Consider the following 24,807-nt stretch of genomic DNA (forward strand, 5'->3'; position numbering starts at 1 on the left):
CGAATAATGGAAGGTTCCTCTGCCTCACGGAGCTTGCAGTTCCCAGGTCTTAGTAGACCAGAAGTAATTAAATAAATAATATAACTAAGCAACCAAATACATAAAACGAAATCATTAACAATTAGTAACTACAGGTTGCAAAGGTACTAAGAAGGAAAGAAGGGCAGCCCGGGTGGCTCAGTGGTTTAGCGCCTGCCTTCTGCCCAGGCGTGACCCCGGGGTCCCAGGATGGAGTCCTGCGTCAGGCTCCCTGCATGGAGCCTGCTTCTCCCTGTGTCTCTGCCTCTCTCTCTCTCTGTGTCTCATGAATAAATAAATAAAATCTTTAGGGAAAAAAAAAAAAGGAGATGGTGTGTTGTCTTTTTTTTCAGTCACAAAATGAAGCGAAAGGTAGGTTCCTTCCATTACAAACATGACCCTCTATCAAGGTCACCAGATTTTTAAAAGGGAGAAAAAAAAAAGATCCCTTACAACCAAGTAAAGAATGAATAGCTATTACTCTGGAAGCTATTTTCTGGAAGAAAATTGTATTGGGACTGGTTGGCTCTGCATCTTTTCTTGGTAACTGCCTTCCTTGACTTTCCCCCCCTAAGTTCCAGACCATCTTAGGCGACGCTCCTTTGGGCTTTTGTTGACCTCTTAGAAGCTCATGTTACACTATGGTGTCACGAACCACTTCCTCGGTCACCTCTAAGTTGGGATTCAGTTCCTTGAGGGAAACTGTATCTTTAGCCTGCTGTTCCATCCGGCCCCCATCTCCAGAATCTGCTTTCTTTTTAAATTTTATTTTATTGTATTTACTATTTTATTTTATTTTATTTTAAAATTCATTTTATTTTATTTTTATTAATTTATTATTAATAATTATAATTATAATTAATAATTATTAAATTTTATTATTATTTATAAATTTATTTTTAATTTATTTCATTTATTGTATTTTTATTTATTTCATTTCATTTTTTTATTTTATTTATTTTATTATTTCATTTTATTTATTTAATTTTATTTATTTTATTTTAATTTTTTATTTAATAATTAATTTTATTTCTATTTTATTTATTTCATTTTTTATTAATTTAATTTAAAATTTAACTTTTAATTTAATCTAATCTATTTTTATCTTACTTATTTTTATTTTATTTATTTTATTTATTTATTTATTTTATTTTATTTATTCATGAGAGACGCAGAGGGAGGCAGGGGCACAGGCAGAGGGAGAAGCAGGCTCCCTGCGGGGAGCCGGACGCGGGACCTTAGAGGAGACGCTTCCCCGAAGACAGCGTCCAGGGCGAGCGGCCGTCCCGGCTGCGGTGTAAGTGGAGCGGGCGGGAGCCGCGCAGGGAGATCCGGGCCGGGGCGGGGACGCGGGGACCCGGCGCGCCACCTCGGGCGGCAGGTCTCCGCGGCGGGCGCCTGGAAGCGCGGGGCTGCGGCCGGGGGGCGGGAGCGCGCGGGAGGAGGTCCCGGCGCGCCGTGGGAGGACGCAGCGCGCGGCTGGGCCCGGAGCTCTGCGGGGCGGCGGGGCCGGCGGCGGGGGCGGGGGCGGGGGGCGGGGGGCGGGGGGCGGCCGGCCTCGGGCCCGGGGCGGCGCGCCGCGCAGGTGGCCGCTTCCCGCTCAGGTGAGCTCCTCCCGCGCCTCCCATTGGCCGAGGCGGCCGCGGCGCCGCGGGGCCGACGCAGCCGGTCTAGTTCAGGGTCTAGGGCGGCGCGTCACTTCCGGTAGCGCGGAGCTCGTAAAACACCCTGGAGAGAAGATGGCGGCGGCGGCGGCGGCGGCGGCCTCGGCGCCTCAGCCCCTCTCGGACGAGGAGCTCTTCTCGCAGCTCCGCCGCTACGGCCTGTCTCCCGGGCCGGTGACGGAGAGCACGCGGCCGGTCTACCTCAAGAAGCTGAAGAAGCTTCGGGAGGAGGAGCAGCAGCAGCAGCAGCAGCACCGGTGCGGGGGCCGCGGCAGCAAGACGCGGAACAGTAATAACAATAACACGGCGGCCGCCGCGCTGTCGGCGGCGGGGCCGGGGGTCCGGCCGGGGCCGGGCGGCGAGCTGCCCTACGCGCGGACCGCCGGGGCCCTGGGCCGCCTCTCGGGCTCGGAGGGCGCCCCGGCCGCCGCCCCGGCCGGCAGCAAAGTGCTGCTGGGCTTCAGCTCGGACGAGTCGGACGCGGAGGCCAGTCCCCGGGACCAGGCCGGCGGCGGCGGCGGCGGCGGCGGCGGCGGGAGGAGAGACCGGCCCTCGCCGCAGTGCCGCGCGCTCCGAGCGCCCTCGGCGCCCCCCGCCGCCCCCGAGGCCGCCGGCGGCAGCTCGGCCGAGCGCAGGAAGCCGCACTCGTGGTGGGGGCCCCGGCGGCCGGCGGGCCCCGAGCTGCAGACCCCGGCGGCGAGGGATGGAGCCGCGCCGGGCGAGGAGGACGGCGGCGAGGAGGCGGAGGACGGGGGCCCGGAGGCCGAGGAGCCGCGCTGGGCCGGCCGGCCCGTCAACGGCAGCCGGCTCCTGTCCTACGGCTGCCGGGAGGACTACTCGGACTCGGAGGAGGACGGCGACGGCGGCGCGGCCCCCGGCAGGCCGGTGTCGAAGGACGACCCCGGGTCGCGGCACCGGCCCCGACGGAGCCACGGGAAGCCCCTCTGCGCGCCGCCCGCCAAGCCCGCGGGCCGCCCGGACACCTCCGTTCAGGGAGGGGGAGGCAGCGCGATGAATGACAGGGCGGCGGCCGCGGGGAGTCTAGACCGGAGTCGAAACGTCGGAGAGGCGGCGGAGCCGCAGCCGCAGCCGCAGCCGCCGCCGCAGCAGCCCCAGCCCCAGCCCCAGCCCCAGCCCCAGCCCCAGCCCCAGCAGCAGGGAGGAGGGGCTGATGCCCTGGACGCCAGCCCCGCTCCGAGGTACCGCGTCCACGCCAAGAGGCCGGCCCCTCTCCTGCCCCCGCCGCTCCCCGACGCGGACCCCACCTTGGACTCGTCCTCGGGCTCCCTCCTGAAGACCAACAACCACATCGGCGGCGGGGCCCTGAGTGCGGCGGACTCGGCCAGGATGTTTTGCAACAGCCTCCCCCCCGGCGCGTCGGCGGCCGCCCCCGGTGCACTCAGGATCAATCACTCCAACCATACGGGCTCCAATCACACGTACCTGAAAAACGCCTACAACAAACCGAAGCTCTCGGAGCCCGAGGAGGAACTTCTGCAGCAGTTTAAACGGGAGGAGGTGTCCCCGACAGGGGGTTTCAGTGCCCACTACTTGTCGATGTTTCTCTTAACTGCTGCCTGCTTGTTTTTCCTAATATTGGGGCTGACTTACCTGGGAATGAGAGGGACGGGAGTATCCGAGGATGGAGGACTCAGCAGTAAGTATTCGACCCTATGGGTAAGGTCACCAAGGGGGTGTCGCTAGGTAGGGGCCTGTTGGAACCCACGCTGGGCGTTCCACAGGAGGTGGCTTCTGTGTTGTGCAAGGACATGTTTTCATAGTGACACGCAGCACATCGGTGCATTTGTGTCCTCTGTCTTGAAGGAAGAATATTCTTCTCGTTATCAGAACGGTAATCCCATGCCTGGCCTTAAAATTTTTCTGTGTGATCTGTTGGGGAATTCAGAACATCTTAGAACAAAATAATGCAAAGCCTGTTAGTCAAATACACTTAAAAATTTGTGTGATGTGAATTCTCTTTTAGCCTTAAATAACTGTGTGTGTAGATGCCAGTTACTTAACAGTTTTGAAGTATTTGATTGTTTCGGGACATCGTAGATTGAGTTGTGATTCCAGGAGGCAATGCAGGATCTCGGGGAAACTCTAAATATTTTGGAGTATTAAGTTATATAGTTCTATATTTTCTTTTAAAGTGAATGGAGGGCAGCCCAGGTGGCTCAGTGGTTTAGCGCCTGCCTTCCGCCCAGGGCGTGATCCTGGAGACCTGGGATCGAGTCCCACGTCGGGCTCCCTGCATGGAGCCTGCTTCTCCCTCCTCCTGTGTCTCTGCCTGTCTCTCAATGAATAAGTAAATAAAATCTTAAAAAAAAAAAGTGAATGGATATAGAAGGTGGGAAGACAGCTCAAAACTGATTGCTCAGCCCAAAGCATTCATTCATTCATTAAGCCAGCGTCATCTATGCTGTAGGATAAAAGTAGGGCGCAGTGAGAAATCAGAGGTGTACTCTGTTCCTCAACATAAGAGGATAAGTACAGATCATTTTGTGTTCTGTGAGGGAAATAAGGATGGAATAATTGGCATATGCTACTTTAGAGATGATGAGAGTAGCTGCAATTTGAGAGGTGAGACCTGAAGGCAAAGGAAACAGCACTGTAGGGACAGCATTCTGGGCAGAGATGATTAGAAGAAAGGCCTTGAGTTGAGCAAGAGCCTTCCTGTGGGTTCGAGTGGTTAGAGCACCTTGAGCAAGGGGCACTGAGCAAGAGTTGGAGCTTCTCTTTCCTTATCGGTAAAATGATGCTTCTATCGATTAGAATGATGCCTACACAGATTAAAAGAGAGAAAGTAAATGGAGAGTGTGTTGGATTGCTGAAGATACAATTTCTCAATGTTTCCCTCTCCACTCTCCCCACCCTCCCCAAACCTCCTACCCCTTCACCCACCATGAAGTCATTTTATATGTGATTTGTGTTTATAAAATCAGCCTCACAGTTGTTTGTTTTGTTTCAAAATAGTGAACGATGCAGTTAGCAGATTTAGATAAAGGAGTCCAAATAGTGTAACCTTTGATTTGGCTATAGCCATTTCTAAGATCACCAAAAAATATTTATTACTATGTTGCTTGGTTAGAGAGTTTAGAAAAGGACTGAAACCCAGTACTCACTTTAACTGGTTCCCTGGGAGCAGGAGTGATAAAGTGTGTTCTGTCTCATATGATTTGGGAAAACAAGAAATAAGATCACACCAGAAACTAAGCTAGTAAAGTTCCCATAAATTCAATGACATTATCAGCAGTACCTGTCTGTATCTGTTTGTTTCTCTAACAGCCAACTCTATGACTTGGCCCTTTTGTGAGTGCCTTATACATATTATTGAACACATCAGAGATACAGATGGTATTATCCTCAATTTACAGATGAGGACAGTGAGACAAGGTGTTCAGAAATGTACCAATAGCTGAATAGGACTGAGATTTGGTTTCTGATTTTTTTTTTCCAACTATAAAGCCCATACTTTGGATATTGTTTGTAGAGAGCTTTCTAAATAAGAGGGTACTTTTATTAGGATTAAGAAAACAATTGAATATTTGGTAGGATTTCGTAACGAATCACTGATGAACACAATTCTCAATAAGGGTGACTGTCACACATTTCTCCTCACTGTTAAGATGAATGAGTAATGTTTTCTTAGGTGCTAAAATTTCAGATGGAATAGAAAGGGATAGGACTGCTATCCCTGAGGGTTTCAATAGCCCCCTCAACCTTTACCAACATGGCAGGAAAGAAACTGTAAAGTGTTTTTGTATTTTAAAAAATGGTAAAAGTAGTTTGGGTAGATGGAAACAACAGTGGCTAAGAGGTGGAGGATCTGGGGTACGAGGACTTGTCCAAATGACTTAAGTTGCTTAAGCTCGGAGCCCCATTTTTTCTGTCCTAAATAGGAGTAATAATTTCTGCTCTCTGGGATGTTGTAAGGGTCAAATGAGATAGTTTATTAAAAAAAAACCATAAAATGGTATTATTGAAAAGTTTAAAATTTGTTGTATTCCTGGTAAACTACGGTATGTATGTAAAGAGAAATAGTTAAGTCGTTTCTGTAAATATTTACTAAAGTATTTCTTCTTATTCGGCATTTAATTTTTATTAAATTCCATTAAAAATACACTGTAGACATTGATATAGAAATTTGAATCAAAATGCAATGAATACTTACATATTTGATTTACCGTATACCTTGGTGGAAAGAAGTGCCTCCTAATTCAGTTAGTCTGCACACTAACGGTGAATAATTTTTCACTGCCTGTATTTATGTATTCTGAATCCTTTGTCATAGCATAATGGTTAACCAGAGCTTAACCATAGGGTTCATTGGTCAAATAGTGTGCTTAAGGAAATAGTTTTACTTTGAGTAATAATTTCACCAGAAGATTGTAGGTTATATATGAGAGTAATCTTTAGTAAGCTTTTATTAGTTGTCATTTAAATTATGTATAACATATTATAGCCCTTTAAATAGTTTTTAATCATTTGGTCTTGGAAAACTTTTTATCAGTGCCCTAGTTTTTGTTAATTAGATTACTATGAGTCTCTGCTTCCTCATCTGTAACACTAGGGGGTTGAAGTAGATGATCTCTGAGTTCTCTCTAGCTCTAGGGTTTAAGATTCTAACTTTGAACTGAACTACCAAACAACTCAAGGATCAGCCTGCAGTGAGATTAGGTCATGACAACCCAACAAAAGAAAATGAGATGAAGAGTAGATTATCTTCGGTTCCTTTGGTCATTTTATAAAAATCGTTTTCCAGTTATAAAAGACATTTTTTAAAAGATTTTATTTATTTATTCATGAGAATACACAGGAGAGAGAGAAAGAGGCAGAGACACAGGCAGAGGGAGAAGCAGGCTCCATGCAGGGAGCCTGACCTGGGACTCAATCCCAGGTCTCCGGGATCACGCCCTGGACTGAAGGCGGCGCAGAATCGCTGAGCCACCCGGGCTGCTCAGAAGACATTTTTGTAGAAATTTTGAATAAAGATCTATGAAGCAAAAAATGAATAGGTACTGTATACCTCTCCTTCTAGTCTCCCACTCACCCCTGGTATAAATAAGTTCAGATAAATACCTTTCAGAACTTTCCTAATGCTTTTCATGTGAATACATACATTCATATATTTGTGTGTGTGTGTGTTTGTGTACATTTTCATTCAACAATAGAGTGCCAAGCAGTATTTTAAACATTCGGGGGTCGGGGTGGGGAAGATGGACAAGTAAATAAGAAATTGAGAGACTGGTAGTTGGCTAACACAGGTTAATGACAACAACTTTGTCTGGGGTAGAAGGATATAGAATATTACAGGTTGAGCAGGCCTCTCTAAGGAGGTGATGTTTGAATTGAAATCTGAATGTCTTGAAGGACCTGGCCATTGATAGGCAGAAAAGAATTTCAGGCAGAAATAATATCCAGTGCAAAACTCTTGGGGCAAGAACCAGCTTGGCTAGTTGAAGCATCAGAATAGAATGCTCGTTGTGGCTGGGGTATAGCAAATGAGAGAGAATGGCATATGAAGCAGTCAGAAGGGGGCAGGGGCCAAGTCTTAACGGACCTCAAGGCCCTGAAGGCCATAGAAAGGAGTTAGAATTTTATTTTAAGTGGTGTCATACTATACATATCCTACAGCCTGTTTTTTCACTTAACGTTGTATGGCGGCTAACTTTCCTTATACTAAGTTTTAAGTACAAGGCATAATTTAAAAATTTCACTCTCCGCTGGTCCCTTTCTCATCCTGTAAAAATGTTAAAATCTCTGCCACCCTGAAAATGTTCTTCAGCCCTCTGTTTTCTTCCAGCTGTTACTTTCCTCTCAGCCAAGATTGCTCTCTCTTTCAGCCTCTGCCATTCATTCACTCAACCCCTGCCTAGTTTAGCTTTCTTTACCATCTGTAATCTCTCCTTCAAGTCGAAAGTTACTCAATTACCAAATCCAGGAGAGGTATTAAAGTTCTTATCCTGGCCTCTTTGATACATTCAATACAGTGATAACTCCCATCTTTGTTTAACTCTCTCCTTCACATACTTCTTTATCACTATTCTCTCCCAGTTTTCATTTACTCCTGACTGTGTTTTAAATATTGGTGGTCTCAGGAACCTTTGTCTTTGGTTCTATCCTTTTGTACGGTTTCTGGCTAATAGCCTCCTGATTTTATATTTTTGCCTTAAATGTCCTCTCTTAAAAGTTCTAGATTTACCTACTTATTTATTGGACAGTTTCTTCAGGGTGCTCCAGGAGTACCCATTTTCTGTACTCATTGGGTTTCCTTTCAGACACCCCCTCCCTTCCCTGTTTTACTTGATGGCACTTCCATCTACCTGGAACTCATCTAGGAACTTTGAATTTAACTAGATTCCTTCGTTTCCTTCATGTGCCTGCCAAATCTCAAACCTCAATCCAATTGGTTATTAAGTACTGTAATTATACCTTGTCCATCTTCCTGTAATTCAAAAGATTCTCTTTTGAATCTTTTTCTCTCCATCACTGTTGCTCTGAGTTAGTTTTTTGCCTGATGTGCTCCAGTAGTCTTCTAACAGGTGTCCCTGCTTCTAGGCTGTAGCTCTTCCATCTGTTTTCAGTGCCAGAGCAATATTTCTAAAATACAAATGTAATAATTCACTCTCTTGCTTAAAATTAGTCAGTGGCTTTCTTTTACTCATTGGATAAGCTCTAAATTCTTTGGCTAAACTGTTCATGAACTGACTATGCCTGCTTTCTAGCTTCATTTCCTACCATTTCCTTTTACCACATTTTACTTTCTGGAAAACTGGAGTTTAAAGTATTTCGTGAGGTAGTGTATGTGAAGTTTTTAGTGTTGTTGCCTGGCATAAGGGAATTGTTTGGTAGACCCAAGTCACATTAGTATACTTGGCACAAGTTCATTCCTTAGTAAATATTTGGTGAGAATGATTACATATCAGATACTTGCTTTATATGCACTGATTAATTCATCATCAACTCAGTAATTGGTCACCTATTCAGTACCTAACTTAATACTCAGTACTAGGAAGGGTACAAAGGAAATCTCATTCTTGCAAAAGCTTCTACTCCAACTAATAGTAAGTACAGAGATGGATAAGAAGTATATCAGATATTGAGTGATAAGTGCCACCCTTTTGTTAAAGGGGAGAATTTACTGTGAGCTGTATCAACTTCAAATGATCAGAAGCCGATTCCAAATTTGGACTTGATCCTATAGGTTGAGCAGTGGGAATCCATGGAGGTTTTTAAGCAGAGCACTAGCATATCAAGTTGATCTTTAAGAAGGACAAACGGGTGGTGGTATAGGTAATTGATAGGATTTGAGAGAAGAGGGATGATAGGTACTGTAAGCCCACATGGAGTGATGAACAACTGGAGGAGGTTCATAGGAATGGAGTAGGGTCTGTTACTAAGAGAATCCATTTGAAGAAGGTTTTATAGTATTTGGTGACAATTTGGATCCAGAGAATAAAGGAGAAGAGTCAAAGATTATTCTGAGGTCATAAGCCTGGACATCAGAGACCATTGAAAGTAGAGATGTTGAAAAGGGATCTTTTTTAGGGAAAAGTAGTATAGAGAAAATAAGTTTTGGGGGAGCTTATTTTTTGAATTGTTCAAGTATTAATATCCTATAGGTTATTGTAGTTACATAATTGGATTAAAGATGAGAGATTATTCCTCTAGTAGATAGTACTAGTACACTGAGCACCAGATACCTTTTATCTTTTTTTTTTTTAACATATGTGTTTTCTTTTTAAGCCAAGACCAAGCATTACAAAAGTGTACTATAATTTTAAATGTATATTTAAATATATTTTTACCTTTCCAAGTAATTAGACTAGCCACCTGTTCCAAAACTTGGTGTATGTAATGAAATAGGCGTAAAGATTTTGAAAAATAGTTGTTTCCCCCATTCTTTAAGAATGAAGGCCGAGTGTTATGTTTCAAGTTTTTAAGATGACTATTTTGTAAGAAGAAAAAAATCCTAGGCCTCTAAGAATATTCTTGGGAATACTAGGAGTTTGTATATCCCAGTTGGATGATTTAAATAAAATATACTCATGGAAATGTCTTTCATTTGAAAGTTTTCTAGATTAATTTAAAATAAAAATTACCAGAGTGAAAACATCTGAATTTCCCATGAGTATATCCCGGGAGCCTAGTTTGAGGGAAATTGGCATAGGTATCAGGGCTTGAAATAAAGAGGCCGACCTGCGTTTGAACGTTGTTCCTTGCTTTTCTATTAAAGGCAACTTGGTAAACCACTGTGAACCTTAACATCTGCATCTGTAAAATAGAATTAAATAATAAAATGTAAAGTACTTGGCTGAGTACATGACACGTAGTAATAGTAGTAATAGCATTATGTACCAGGCACTGAGCTGAACAATTTTAATTGTTATTTAATCTTCATGAGGCAGGTATTTGTTCCATTTTGTAGATGAAGAAAATTAAACTTGCCCAGAGTCATGTGGCTAGTAAGCACAGAGGCAGTGTTTGGATTCAGATAGTGTCTCTTAAGCACTTTGCTAGATTGCCTTTTAACATGTGTAAATGCATAAGGACTGTGTATATCTTCTCTACCATTATTGTTATCCAGAAGATTGTGAAAGAAAGGGATGGGTGAAGCAGATTAACGCATGAAATCTTAGAAATGCCAGGAATAATCTGTGAAATCTAACAATTTAAGGACAAGGAAGTGCAAATTTGTACTCAGAGCAATTAGGAATTATGTGGGACTATTTATCCTTACTTGAGGGTTTAGATTAATTCATTAATTGATATGTGAGCTGGTCAGTCTGTTCTAATAAAATGCAAACTCTAATATATATAAAACTTATAAAGCATGATACTATTTCTAATTATTAAAAGATTTGCAGTCTCAAAATTGGTGCGTAAAGTAGTCCTCTGATTTTACATCACCACTTTAAAACTTACGTTTTCCATTGTTCCATTTTCAAGATGTCAAGACCTTTGTAGTATACTTGTTATCCCATTTTTTGCTCCTTTTAAGTAAACTTCATGTGTGTTTTTTCTATGCTTATATTTCTTTTAGTGGAAATAACATATTCTGTAATTTCAGGAATACTTAAAAAAGATCAGATAGTTTTATGATTCCTCAGTAGAGTTGTAAAGTTTTAGAAATACCTTCTTCTTGCTCATTAATCATTTTATATTAACTTTACCTGTCTGATAAGTATTTTATATAAATAAAAGGAACCTTACTGCAAAGAGATAACATCAGTGCAAAGGAGGATTTAATTTAGTTTACAAGTAGTTTAAAATGAAGTATACCTGAAAATACTGGATTGTAATATAAAATCCTAAATATATGGCAAAGAAGTAGTAGTAACTTCTTCATGAATATTATATTATAATGATCCGTCTTTATCTTAATCTCGTATGTATTTTAAATGTGCTAAAAATGTACCTACCATTTAATTTGGGAACGCAACCGCATACTAATTGTGGAAATTGTTAATGACAATTATTGTCTGATAACTTTAGATTTTGATTTCAATATTCAGAATTTATTTTTAAGTGCACATTTTTAAAGTGAACTAGTAGTATATTTGAGCAGTAACCTTGGCTTTGCTGATTTAATAATGTATGCTTTAACCTGAATAGTGATAGTTTTAAAAAAAAATCTTGATTTAATTAATGTTTTTTATAAACAAAATAATCTTTTTTTTTTTTTTTTCAAAATAATCTTTAAACGAGAGTTGACCAGGAAGAAAGTGTTTAGGTTTTCGTATGTGTTTGACGTTGTTAAATTTTACATGTTTGACATTGTTCCTTTGAAAATTTATTTCTAAGGAAATTAACTTTTTAAAAGGATTATGAAAGTTTATACTAACAGACATGGTGTCAGAAAATATGATAACAGATCTATCATTTGGAAGTCATAATGTATTTTAGGGTGTCTTAAGTTTTTCTTTAGTTCTAGAGCTACAGATTTAAAATTATACCACCTTTTTTGTCTGAGTAGCAGATTTATTGCTCAATGGCCACAACTTTTTGCTTAAAATGATATCAAAGGGCAAGCTAACATTTAGAAACAAGGCATGGGTGCAAAACTATGCAAGAGTTTAGTTCATCTGTCCTGAACTAATTGAGTGAGAAGTATGCACCAATAATTGCTTCCTGCCTTGAATGCAGCATTGAATTGTGGTGGCATTCTCTTCTTTCTCCTAAATATATACCCACTAGCTGTCCCCTAGAATTGAGATTTGATTACCATGTAACACTCTTTAAGATTTGTGTATTATGACTTAGGAAACATAACTTGAAAAATTAATTTCTGCAAATTTGAGTATGCCTTATGATAAAGTTTAGCACAATGTGTACTCTATACAAAAGAAATAGTTTCATTTCTTGCAGGTTTTTAGAAATACTTTAAAAAGTAAAAAAGGAGGGGCACCTGGATGGCTCAGTGGTTGAGCATCTGCCTTTGGCTCGGGTCATGGTCCCAAGGGTCCTGGGATGGAGTCTCACATCAGGCTCCCCACAGGGAGCCTGCTTCAGCCTCTGCCTATGTCTCTGCTTCTCTGTGTGTGTCTCTCATGAGTAAAAGAATCTTACCAAAAAAAAGTAAAAAAGGAGAAGACCTAAAGAATGAATTTGCCAAAAATGAAAATGTTATCAATGTAAAGTGTTTATATAGTTCAAGATGTTCTAGAAGTATTCTTATGCTTATGACAAAAGTCTTGTTTTTAAAACAGGTCATCTCCAAATGTTTCTTTCAAATTCTAAAGCCTTAAATGATAAAAGTGAGAACTTTCTATATATGGGCACTTTTTCTTAATTTTCATGAGAGTATCCAAGACAACTGAAATGTAGAGGGAATATGATTACAAGTGACTTGTTCAGGATCCCACAGTTACTAAGTTTTGGAGCCAGCCATTTGAACTCATGATCTGACTTCAGAGTCCACAGTCTTAGCTAGGCAGCAGTAGGTTTTTTTATGCATCTTTTCTCACTAACTTTATTTGAGGAGGTCATTCATAACCTCTGGGCCTTGGTTTTTGCATTTGTCAAGGTAGGGGATAGTAAAATCAACTTCTAGCCAGTGACTGTTGTAGGAAACTAAGGTGATAGTGTCTTTGGAAATGCTGTGGAGAAATTTGAAGTGATGCATAACTGTATATTTTTAATACATTAACTTATAATTTCTCAGCTGCAGTGTATTTAACAACACGTGGTCAGCGCTGTGTATGACATCTCATCAGTGATGTTAATAATAGAGGAGTCCTGTAAATTTATAATGCTCATCAGTATCTTTCAACCCTACTCTCAAGCTGTCCAAGCAGATAAAAGGAGTCATATTTTTGTATTGCCTAGTTAGTGCTTTATTTCTGGGTGCTGAAAAGGAATGTTCTTATTTTTGCAGTGATGTTAATTTAATAGGTAATTAAGCATAATTTAAAATTAGATTTTACTCTTGTTGACCACTAGAAGGTTGATTCTCTCTGATAGAAGAGTCAGAGATGGGATATGTTGCTTTAATCCAAAATATAGTAGTAAATTTGAGACAGAAAAGGATTTCTTGGGATTGTGGAAAGGTCTTAGAGTAAGTTTCTGTTAACATCTGAAGAACAGACAACACGTTCAGCTGGTAGAGAAGGATGGCCTTTTACATGTTGGTTCTTCAGCTAGTTTGTAAGATACCACAAGCACTATTATCCCAGAAGGGGGGAAGATAAGGTGGGTCCCTGTGAATAGACAGTAGCCTGAATGGGGGTAATCCAGAGATTGGGGGGTATAAAATAATAAAATAAATTTGATAAGCAAGGTATTAAAACCATGCTACTTAAATTATAAGGAATTTAAAGTGCATTAGAATCTTCAGTCTCCTAGATAATTGATTTGAAGCACATAATGAAATTTCATCCCATTTCCCATTTGAAACTGTATCGAAGATATGATTTGTTTAGACCAGAGCTAATAGAAATATAATACAAATATGGAGTAATTAAATCATAAGTCACTACAGTCAATGAGAGATAGCTGAGCAGTGGCAGAGCTAAATCTCTCACCTACCTGCCCTTAGATAAATGGCCATGCTTGATGGTATAAAGATAAAGTTGTATAAAGGACTTCTTAGCTTAAAGTAGAAGTGATATCCCCTAAATTCTCACTCATTTCTTATTTGGAATATTCCTTTATATTCTTCTCACCATTTCCTGTTGTAAACTGCTTTGTACAGCCCTTCAAAGTAGACATGTAGGAGGGACGGCTGGCCTTTTGATTCTGTCACACGACTGTCCTGGGGAATAAGGGGAGAGTTCATTCCTATTTAGAAAAATGAAAACAAAATGACTAATAAAGCTGTTGCTTGTGTGAGAAAAAATTTTAAGGGTTTCAGTATCTTGCCTTTTGAAAAAGATTTTGGGGTACTCTTACTCATCATGCTCTTTTGAATTGTAAAAATTACCTCAATTCTTTTACAAGGTGCTGTTTTATTGTAGATTTATACTTAGCAACAGTTTCTAATGAATTTGAATAAATTCTTTGAATTACAGTCAGATTACTAGAAAATGTTTGCTCACAAACTCAAGCTGTTTACTTCCAAAGGGAAAAGTGGGCAGTCCTTAATTTTTGAGTGGGTTGTCTTCCATGTCGCTGTGTGAGATAGTTGTTTGAACTTGGAAGTGTTCAACTACACTGTTTTTTAAGCTTAAGCTCCCAGGCTAGCCATAGAAGTTTACTTAAAATTGTATCCTATTTTAGCCCTGAGATAGCATTGGTTTAACTTTTGGGTCCTCAGTGCAGTGGCTCGTGTTCTGTGAGAGTTGGATGAGGAAGCCAATTTATTTTTGACCCTTTATGTTTTCTTTTCATCTTTTTTTTTAATTTAATTTTTTAACAATTTAAATTCAGTTAATTGACATATAATGTGTTATTAGTTTCAGAGGTAGAGGTCAGTGATTCATCAGTCTTTTGTAACACCCCATGCTCATTATATCACGTGCCTTCCTTAAGGTCCATCACCCAGTTACCCGTCCCCTCAACCCCCTCCCCTCCAGCAACCCTCAGTTTGTTTCCTATGATTAAGAGTCTCTTATGGTTTATCTCCCTCTGTGTTTTTGTCTTGTTTTATTTTTCCCACCCCTCCCCTATCATCCTCTGTTTTGTCTCTTAAATACCACATGAGTGAGATCATATAAATTGTCTTTCTCTGATAGACTTATTTTGCTTAGCATAATATCCTCTATCTAGTTCCATTGCAAATGGTAGGATTTCTTTTCTTTTCTTTTCTTTTCTTTTCTTTTCTTTTCTTTTCTTTTCTTTTCTTTTCTTTTCTTCTTTTTTCTTTTCTTTTCTTTTCTTTTTTTTTGATGGCTGAGTGATATTCTAGTGTGTTTGTGTTATGTGTACCACATTTTCTTTTTTCATTTATCTGTCAGTAGACATCTGGGCTCTTTTCACAGTTGGGCTATTGTGGACATTGCTGCTGTAAGTATTGGAGTGCAGGTTCCCCTTTGTATCACTACATTTGTATCTTTGGGGTGAATACCTATTAGTGCAATTGGTGGGTTGTAGGGTAGCTCTACTTTCAACTTTTTGAGAAACCTCCATTCCAGAGTGGCTGCACAAGCCTGCATTCCCACCAACACTGTAAGAGAATTCTCCTTTCTTCACATCTTTGCCAACATCTGTTGTACTTTTTCATCTTTTAGTTCCTGTTCTTATACAGGCCTAAGCTTCCTGCTGCTTTGCTATAATCTTGGCCAAACATCTAAGTGCTTAATACTTCAAATCTTTATTTTTTTAAATTGACAGATAATCGGGGATCCCTGGGTGGCTCAGCGGTTTGGCGCCTGCCTTTGGCCCAGGGCGCGATCCTGGAGTCCCGGGATCGAGTCCCGCATCAGGCTCCCGGCATGGAGCCTGCTTCTCCCTCTGCCTGTGTCTCTGCCTCTCTCTCTCTCTTTCTCTATCTATTATAAATAAATAAAATCTTTAAAAAAAAAAAGTTGACAGATAATCGTTCTATAGCATTATATATTAGTTTTAGCTGTACAGGTTAATGATTTGATGTATATATCACAAAATGATTACCACAGTAAATTTAGTTAACATCCATTGCCACACATAAAGGTTTTTTTTTCCTTATAATGAGAAGTTTTAAGATCTACTGTCTTGGCAACTTTCAAATATATACAGTACAGTGAAGTTACTATAGTCACCGTACTGTATGTTACATCCTCAGGACTTATTCTTGTAACTGGGAGTTTGTACCTTTTGACTACCTTTACCTATTTTTTTTTTTTTGGAATTGGGAAAGGGCAGAGGGAGAGGGTGAGAGAGAATCTTAAGCAGGCTCCACACCCAGCACTTGATCTCCTGATCCTGAGCTGAGTTGGACAGTTAACTGAGTCACGCAGGCACCCTTAACCTTTACCTATTTTACACCCCACCCCCACCCCATCCCTGTGTCTGACAACCACCAGTATATTGTTTATAGCTATGAGTTTGGTTTTTTTAGAGTCCACATATAAGTGAGAACATACAGTGTTTGTCTTTTTGTGACTTATTTCACTCAGCATAATGCCCTGTAATAAAAGAGTAGGCCCATTCATTGGGTGCTTGGCAAGTGTAAACATTTAGTCTTCTTAAGCATTTTTAACTTTCTGCAAGTGAGGACGCTGTGATGGAGGATTAGGGTAATTACTTTGTCCAAGGTTATAGGTAAGAGAAGGGAGTTAATTGAATTATGTTGTTGGTTGAACCCGAGCAGTATGTCTTGAAAGCTCATCCTCTTAACTATTGTACTATACTGTGTTCCTCATTTACATACCCTCTCCTTTATCAAACTTCAACTCCCTTTATTCCCTCAGTTCAGCTACTTTGAGCCAAATGTTAGGAAAAGCCATCTGATTAAATTTGCAATATTGTAGAATTGTGATAATAAAGATCATATGATTTTGTGATAAAATTTGATTGTGTGATTATCTTTAGTGAGGATTGAGCCAATATGGAATCAGCTTAGCTCTGCCTCTCTAAATCATCCTTTATCTGTGTATGTGTAGTAGTTGGGTTGCCTACAGTTCTTAATTTAGAATTTATGTCAGTACTTATAGGCTGAGAACATTTGGGAGCTATACCCATTACAAAGTGTTTGAGGACCTAACACTTGTTTTGCTCCTCTCATATTGTGTATTGTTTGCATCTGTATATCAATACAATCTGTGGTTAGAATATAAAAATTCATGGTAGCATTTTGTCATGTTTTCTTCATAGTGAATACTAAAAATACTATTGGGGGATCAGAATGTCTTGATAAAAACGAAGAGGTCTTTTTACTTAAAATGGAGAACCATTGCTTTTAAAGCATGCTGTAAGGAAAATATACTGGTTGGACTTCAGAATTTGTTTTTAAGACATTCGTGATGAATGTCAAGGGATCAGTTGTAAAGTTCAAATGACTGGCTAACTTAACAACTAGTAAAAACTCTAATCTTGAGGTGATTTTATTTTAAATACAAGATCTTTATTAATTCGGATTCTGTCTCTGGTAAATGAAAATTTTGGCAATTACTGAAAAATTCAGGCATTTAAAAAATTTTTGGCAGGGAGCTTTGCTTTGGGGTCTTCCATTTCATATCTTCCTAACTCAACAGATTTCCTAAGGACTCTGTCTTTTCTTTCCAGTAGCTCCACGGCAGAGACAAATGAGGAATGGAGTAGTGGTATACTATGATGTTTGTAAACTGAGTACCATTTGTTTTTTATTTCATGTTGGGGATGAGAAAAGAAGAAAAAGATTTATTAATCTCCTGCCCACCCCACTCAGTATCTCTGTGCATAGTCAGAAAACATCCCATTTTACATTAAGTTTCTAGAATGCCCAAGATTGCAAGTCATAAATGTTGGAGCTAGCATTCCTTGCTCCAGTGATTTTTTTTTTCCTCCCATTTTACCCCGCTGCCTTTCGGTGTGAAGAGATACTTGTTCTTCATCTAAGAACTTAGATGTTAGGTGAAAATCTGATGTGATTCCAGTGTATGTGGTATCTTCTGTCCACTGTTCATGTGGAAGCATGAGTTTTATTCTTAAAGTTCTATATATTACAACCAACAAAAAAAGTCTTTTTAGACTTTTTGTTGTAACTACTTTGAATTTTTTTATCCAGTGGTTCTGTTTTTTTTTTTTTTTCCAGTGGTTCTGTTTTTGACCTAATGATGACATACTTAAATACCTCTATGTCCCAAGTGACTTTTCATTTCTGTTTGTTTTTTTCCAGAGCTAAAAGTCAAGATGTAATTTTTAAGCACGTTGGTCGTAAAGCCAATGATGGGGATTTCCTTTTTAGCTCCAAATTCACTTTGAATTTTTGTTTTGATCATACTTCAGTCTCGTTTATACAAATATGTCATTTTCCCTTTTAACAGAGCTATACTTCTTATCCGCATTAGAAAAATGAAATGAGGGACGTCTGGGTGGTTCAGTGGTTGAGTGTCTGCCTTTGGCTCAGGTCATGATCCTGGGGTCCTGGGATCAAGTCCCACATCGGGCTCCCCATGGGGAGCCTGCTTCTCCCTCTGCCTGTGTCTCTGCCTCTCTCTGTGTGTCTCTCATGAATAAATAAATACATAAAATCTTTAAAAAAAATGGAATGTGAACTATCATTTATATATATATATCTTTTTTAGTACTATTCATCTTATCACTGCACTGTAATTTTTCTCTCCAGTTTTCTTATCTGCATATTGCCCATGTGTGACAAAAAGTTAATTATCTTTAGTCACTTACAATGTTAAACACAGTGCATTGTGATTGAGAGTGTTATTTAGTAGAAGACCTCTTATGTTTAATTGTATGGGAAATGCATGTTGCTTTATTGCATTGAACTGGAGATAGGTTGTACTGTGTATCACAGAGCTCTTTTGGATCTCCAAATTCTCACTTAGCAATATTCTTTCAGAACAGACCTTGTTATAATACAATTCCACTTGTATTCTTGGCAGTGTAAACCTTGAGGAAGTGTCATAGACAGTCTCTAGTGTGTAACAGTTAATGTTTAAAATCTCTTAATACAGTGAGCTGTCACCAAGTTTAATAAATTAGAGTATTGCATTAGCATGAATTTGTTTGGGTGCCAAGTTATCTGTTGCACAGATGCTTGGTATTATTTATAAGTTTGTATCTAACCTTTGTGGGTTGACTTGCTGTTATTTTTCTATTCACTTGTCACATGCAGTAGCATAATTCTTTAATTGGCATCTGTGCAAAAATGGTTTTTAATAAGAGATCTGTGAAAGTCCTGAAAAAGCAGATAACTCAGACTTTTGGACCTTGAACAGTGTAGTAGGATGAGGCTCCTGTAATTTAAGTAGATATACTGCTTTGTGTTTATTTGAATGTGTTATACTACCTTCCCTGTCAGCATTGGTAATCTACAGGAGTGTCTTTAGCTGACAAAATTAGATGGAAATGGCAGCCTAATTGTTTCCCTCTGAAGTTTTGAGCCACTACGACTTAGTAGGTTGCGTGTGTGTGTGGGAGTGGGTTGAGGGTGGGCAAGTTTTCATTATTAACTTTATATTTTGTCTTTGAGGTGGGCAGAGATTAGATTCATTGTTGACTTTATATTTTGTCTTAGAGTAAGTTTTGGAATTTTCTTTCTTTTTTTTTAAAGATTTTATTTATTATTCTTGAGAGAGACACAGAGAGAGGCAGAGGCCGAGCGAGAAGCAGGCTCCCTGCGATGGCGGACTCGATCCTGGAATGTCCTGGAATGTTGGGATCATGCCCCAAGCTGAAGGCAGACACTCAACCACTGAGAAACCCAGGTGTCCCTGGAATTTTCTTAAAGTATAGAAGTCTTCTCTTGGATTAAGCATTTTTTTTTTTTTTGAATGGGAACTTCAATTTTAGTTACTAGTCAGATTCAGTAATCGATAATTCTGTCAAATCTTGAGTTAGGGATGGTCTATTAAGAGAACAGTTCACTTTGGAAAGAATTAGACTAGCATTAAAGTATCTTAAACGTGTAGTATTTTGATATTTTCTTGATTCCTAGTCATTTAGCTTTCAAATTTAGTAGTAAATTTATCTTAGGTAAATCAAGTGAGTGAGTCTTATAAAATCACTAGTAGGTGAATTACCTCCCAACTCAATTGTGAATCATGTTAGAAAATAATTTTGAATATTTATGAAACATTTACTAGATACCAGCTCTATAGCTATTTTTTATATGCCAAGTTTCTGACATTATTTGAGTAAGAAAGGTAACTTAAAATTTTATTTGTAAATAAATGAAATCTTAAATAACATTTTATTTGTAAATGTAAATTATATATTAATTTTGATAAATAAGACTGTGTCAGCTAGGTCTTTCTATAATAAAGCAAAACCAAAAAAACACATTACAGTTAACTTTTTTAGTATTTTTGCAAAGGAAGAGGAAATTTTCTCTTTCAAGTTTTTGATTTGTTAAGAATTTAGACTGAATTGAAAGGAAGAAAATTTTTTTCTTGTACAATATTTAAAATTAGGGTTTTTACCCTAAGTAGTGATTTAGGTAGTGAAGAGATATATATAACCATTTCTCTGATAGGATTTTCTCATCAACAACAAATATTGTTTTAATAGTTTTTCTCTCCCAGTATTTTATAATGAAAAATTTCAAATGGAAAATTGAAAGAATTGTGCTATAAACATCCACATATCCACATCTAGACTCTACAGTTAACATTTTCTGCACTTGCTTTTTTTTTTTTTTTTAATTTTTATTTATTTATGATAGTCACAGAGAGAGAGAGAGAGGCAGAGACATAGGCAGAGGGAGAAGCAGGCTCCATGCGCCGGGAGCCCGACGTGGGATTCGATCCCGGGTCTCCAGGATCGTGCCCTGGGCCAAAGGCAGGCGCTAAACCGCTGCGCCACCCAGGGATCCCTGCACTTGCTTTATTATATATCTTATCCATCACTCTGTCCATTCATCATTCTGTCTTTTTAAAAAAATATTTCAGAATAACTTGAAGACATTAGGATACTTTACATATGTCGTACATATTATTAACTGGAGTGAGGGGTGTTTTTATTTCGGTAAAATTTACATGCAGTCAGATGTACCAATCTTTACAGTCAAATGAGTTTTGACCAACGCATCTAGCTGTGCAACCTAAATCCCTACAGATACAGACCATTGCCTTCACCTCCAAAAGTTTCCTTGTGCCACATCAGTACTCATCACTATTCTGATTTTTTTCACCATAGGTTAGTTTTGATTGTTCTAAAACTTCATATAAGTGGATTCATAGAATAGTCTTTTGTGAGGTTTTTTTACTCATCATTTTCTTCAAAGATGAAGTTCATCATTGTTGCGTTTTCCAGTAGGCCACTCCATTTTATAACTCTTGAAAGTGTTTTTAAGGCCTGAAAGTATTTTAGGCAGAAATTATTTACGCTTTCTGAAGACAGTATTGATTATATTATATATCATAACAGCTCGTTTATCTCCATTAGTCCGTAAGCACTGTGTTCTCATGACATGGTTTATAGAATATGCTCTGTAAATACTTGTTGGTTAGAAATCTTTTCTTACAGCTTTTGTTACAGAGATCCCAAACTTGGGGTGCAATTATAATGTGAAATTGGTGCTTGAATAAAGACAGAAATCTCCATTACAGTCTGTTATTTTTCCCCCATGGAATCTTCATTTTTATGGTGAGCAAATGTGAGATTTTCAAGTGATGATGAGGTTGAAAGAGACTATACTTGATCTTTTTCATACAGAGATGAAGAATAAGAACCAACCAAATAATAAGGCTATTGCCAACTTAATTAGAAGTCTTGATCTTTTATTTTCTTAGGCACATTATTTCAGATTTTATTATATTCTTAGTACTTTGATATCCACATTTAAAGTCCCTTTGATTTTATGAAATCACGGTGTATGTTCTAAATTAAGAATAGCTTTTTTGGAAGTAGCACACATTGTTGCCTTTCTTAAAACAGGACAAGTGAAAAGTTTAGAGCCCTATAGGATCTGAGAAGTGGAGAAGCTTTTGAGGTTTTGCCCTCCTTCCTTTCTTCACTTGCTATCCCCATCTAGGTCTGTACCTCTGTAAATCCAGATAGATAGGTGGGTTAAGATGGAAAGGTTATTTATGAGAGCAAAGGTAGTACAAGGGTTTACTTTAAACAAGTTTCATAGTAGCCAGTTTTTGTCAAAACTTTGATTGCTGATCAGTATTCATAGTAATTTATTAAATATATTTGATGCAAACTGTTCCTATCTTTTAGAATGACTGTATATTTAATAGAACTATGGAACAATTGGAGAACTTTCAGAGGACAAATGGGCGGTGGGCTATGTCGCAAAAGAATGTGCGCCCTTGTTCACCCTGTCCATTTTTAGATCAGTCTGGCTGGTGGTGAAATGCAGAAGTGTTTCCACACACACAGGTGCAGTGTTCTGCAGCTGTTGGAAACATTTGCCCCCTACTCCCCATTTCTTCACATATAATTATGCTCGTTTAAACCACTAAAGCTAGAAGATGGGATTTGAGAACTTGAATGTCTTGTTTACAAAAAGGTACAACTCAGAGATAATTGGTCATTTAGGTTGCTGAATTTAACTATGTTTTAGATGACTTGAAGTTTCCAAAGACTAAAACCTAGCCTTAAGGTCACAGAGTTTTAAAATTATGAGAGACTGACTTTGAAAGTGCATGTCAGCAGTTACTGCTCTGCAGACTGAACTTCTTGAGAACAGGGCTTATATATTTTTATTTTTAATCTCCTGCAACTAATCTTTATCTGGCACATAGTAGGCACTTGATAAATGTTTGTGAATATCTTTTGTTGGAAGATGAAGCCAAATTGTTGTTTAGATGTGGTATAGTACCAAATCAGAAAATTACGACTTTTTTATTAAAACCGATACCCTCTGATAAATTTTATAGTAGTCGTACGAACAAAGTGCCATGGCAGCAGAGAGAAGGGGAGTTACTAATGCTGCCCCTGCTGGTCACTTTATGTTTTGATATATCTCAGAAAATTTTTGCCTGGACTGCAATTAGAGAACTTGGTTTTGTTTTTTTGGGTTTTTTTTTTTTTTTTTTGTATATTTTTTGGAGTTCGATTTGCCAACATACAACACCCAGTAGAGTACTTGGTTTTGAAGAGTTTCCCTTATCTAGGAGATAACAGTGTATTCTCCAACAGCAGTGTCTTTTCCTCATTCCCCATTTTGGGCATTTTTCGTGCATTATGTCATAAGGATATTAAAGTTTAATAATTCTGTATCTGAAAGTTCTAGAGAAGAATGCTTTCCTTAAACTAAATAGAACAAATATTTTCTTTATTGTAGTTGTTTTTTATATAATGAAAAGAGTGTAGGCTTTGGAGTCAGCTGTAGGTTTGAATCCCAGCTTTTATTTTTTTTTTATTTTATTTTATTTTTGAATCCCAGCTTTTAAAACTGTGTTTACTGCAAGGAGGCATCTTAACCTCATCATGCCTCTGGTTTTTTTGTCTGTAAAAATGAGAGTAATCCCTGCTTTCAAATAGTGGTGAAAGTCACCTCCTGAGTATGTGGCATCAGTATTCTTGGAATCTGCCACGAGTTTAATAAATATAATTTCTTTTTTATTCAAAAGAAAAAGTTGTATTCAGGATTATGGCATTGGTAAAACTGTTATCCTAGGAGGTTGCAGTATGCTTTTAAGCTGCTATTCGTGTAGTATATATTTAGCATCAAATATCTGCAAGGCATTGAGATAGGGATTCTGCAGTCTTTGAGGGGAGGAAACAAACAGCAAATAGTTAAATTATAATGTAAGTTAGCAAAAATACTGACAAATACATAGCGTTTCTGAGAAGGGGAAGGTCACAATGAGCTGCAGTGGTTAAGCATCCTTCATGACTGTAGCCGAGCTGCATGCAGGACCTTGAAGGCAGAATGAAGGAGGAGGAGAAACTTTCAGGCTTGAAGAAGACCAGAAAGATGGAAGCCTCAGTGTCTTCCCTGGCAGACATTTTTTTTTTTTTGGCTTTATTGAAATATAATTGACATACAACAGTGTGTGAGTTTAAGGTGTACAGTGTGTTGATTTGATATATTTATGGATTGCAAAAACGATTACCACCATATAGCATTAGTTAACCGCTCCATCTTTTCACATAATTACTACCTTCTTGGTGTGTTGAGAACTTTTAAGATCTCTCTTAGCAACTTGCAGTATTATTAGCTATAATCACCATGCTATACATTAGATCCTCAGAACTTGTTAATCTTAGAACTGGAAACATATCCTTTGACTGGTGGTTCCATGTTTTTCCCACTGCCCAGGCCATGGTAACCACCACTTTATTCTTTCTGGGGCTTGGCTTTTTTAGATTCCACGTATAAGTGATATCATATAGTATTTGTCTTTCTCTGTCAGACTTTGGCTTAGCATAATGCCCTGAAGATCCAGCCATGTCACAGGTGGCATGATTTCCTTCTTTCTCGTGGCTGAATAATATTCCTGTGTGTGTGTGTGTGTGTGTGTGTGTGTGTGTATCTTCTTTATACATCAATTGTTGATGGACAGTTAGGTTGTTTCCATGTTTTGGCTGTTGTGAAGAGTGCTGTAGTGAACACGGGGGTGCAGATATCTCTTCAAGATTTCATTTCCTTTGGTTATATATACCCAGAAGTGAGATTAGCTGGATCATATGATAGTTCTTTTTTTAATTTTTGGGGGGAACCTGCATACTGTTTTCCTAAGTGGCTGCATCAGTTTACGACCCACCAGCAGTGCACAAAAATTCCCTTTTCTCCATACCTTCACCAATACTTGTTACCTCATCTTTTTGAAGGTAGCCATTCTAACAGGTGTGAAGTGATATCTCACTGTGACTTAATTTGCATATGCCTGATGATTAGTGATGTTGAGCACCTTTTCATGTTCCTCTTGGTTATTTGTGTGTGTTTAGAAAAATGTCTATTCGGTTCTTCCTGGCAGAATGTTTTTGTATAGTGCTTGATAACTGATGATAGTTTCAAGTATCCAGAACGTGAAAATGTCAAGGCTGACTGAAGCTGACTCTGTGGGTCAGGAGAAAGCTGGAGGAAAGCACCCTGAATGTGCTGTTTCCTCAGTTTTCCCGAGTCGTGAAGATCATTTATTTTCTAAAT

The 24,807-nt window shown here is 39.2% G+C and overlaps 1 protein-coding gene across 4 annotated transcripts in view; it reads left to right on the forward strand.

Moving 5' to 3' along the window:
• The first annotated feature begins 1,720 nt into the window (after window positions 1–1,720).
• The window catches only part of LEMD3 (LEM domain containing 3), a 72,869-nt gene continuing 49,782 nt past the window's right edge, over window positions 1,721–24,807 (forward strand). For 2 of the 4 annotated variants that reach the window (XR_012038902.1, XM_072843136.1), the window contains exon 1: window positions 1,721–3,339. Coding sequence is in view for 2 of the 4 variants with exons in the window: in XM_072843136.1 (XP_072699237.1) it covers window positions 1,758–3,339 (1,582 nt within the window). In the remaining 2 variants the exon portion in view is untranslated. The remainder of the gene's footprint in view (window positions 3,340–24,807) is intronic. The other 2 variants (XR_012038903.1, XM_072843135.1) reach the window with 2 other exon arrangements.

The sequence above is a fragment of the Canis lupus genome, chromosome 11, assembly GCF_048164855.1.
Source record: "Canis lupus baileyi chromosome 11, mCanLup2.hap1, whole genome shotgun sequence".
In the NCBI taxonomy this organism is placed as follows: domain Eukaryota; kingdom Metazoa; phylum Chordata; class Mammalia; order Carnivora; family Canidae; genus Canis; species Canis lupus.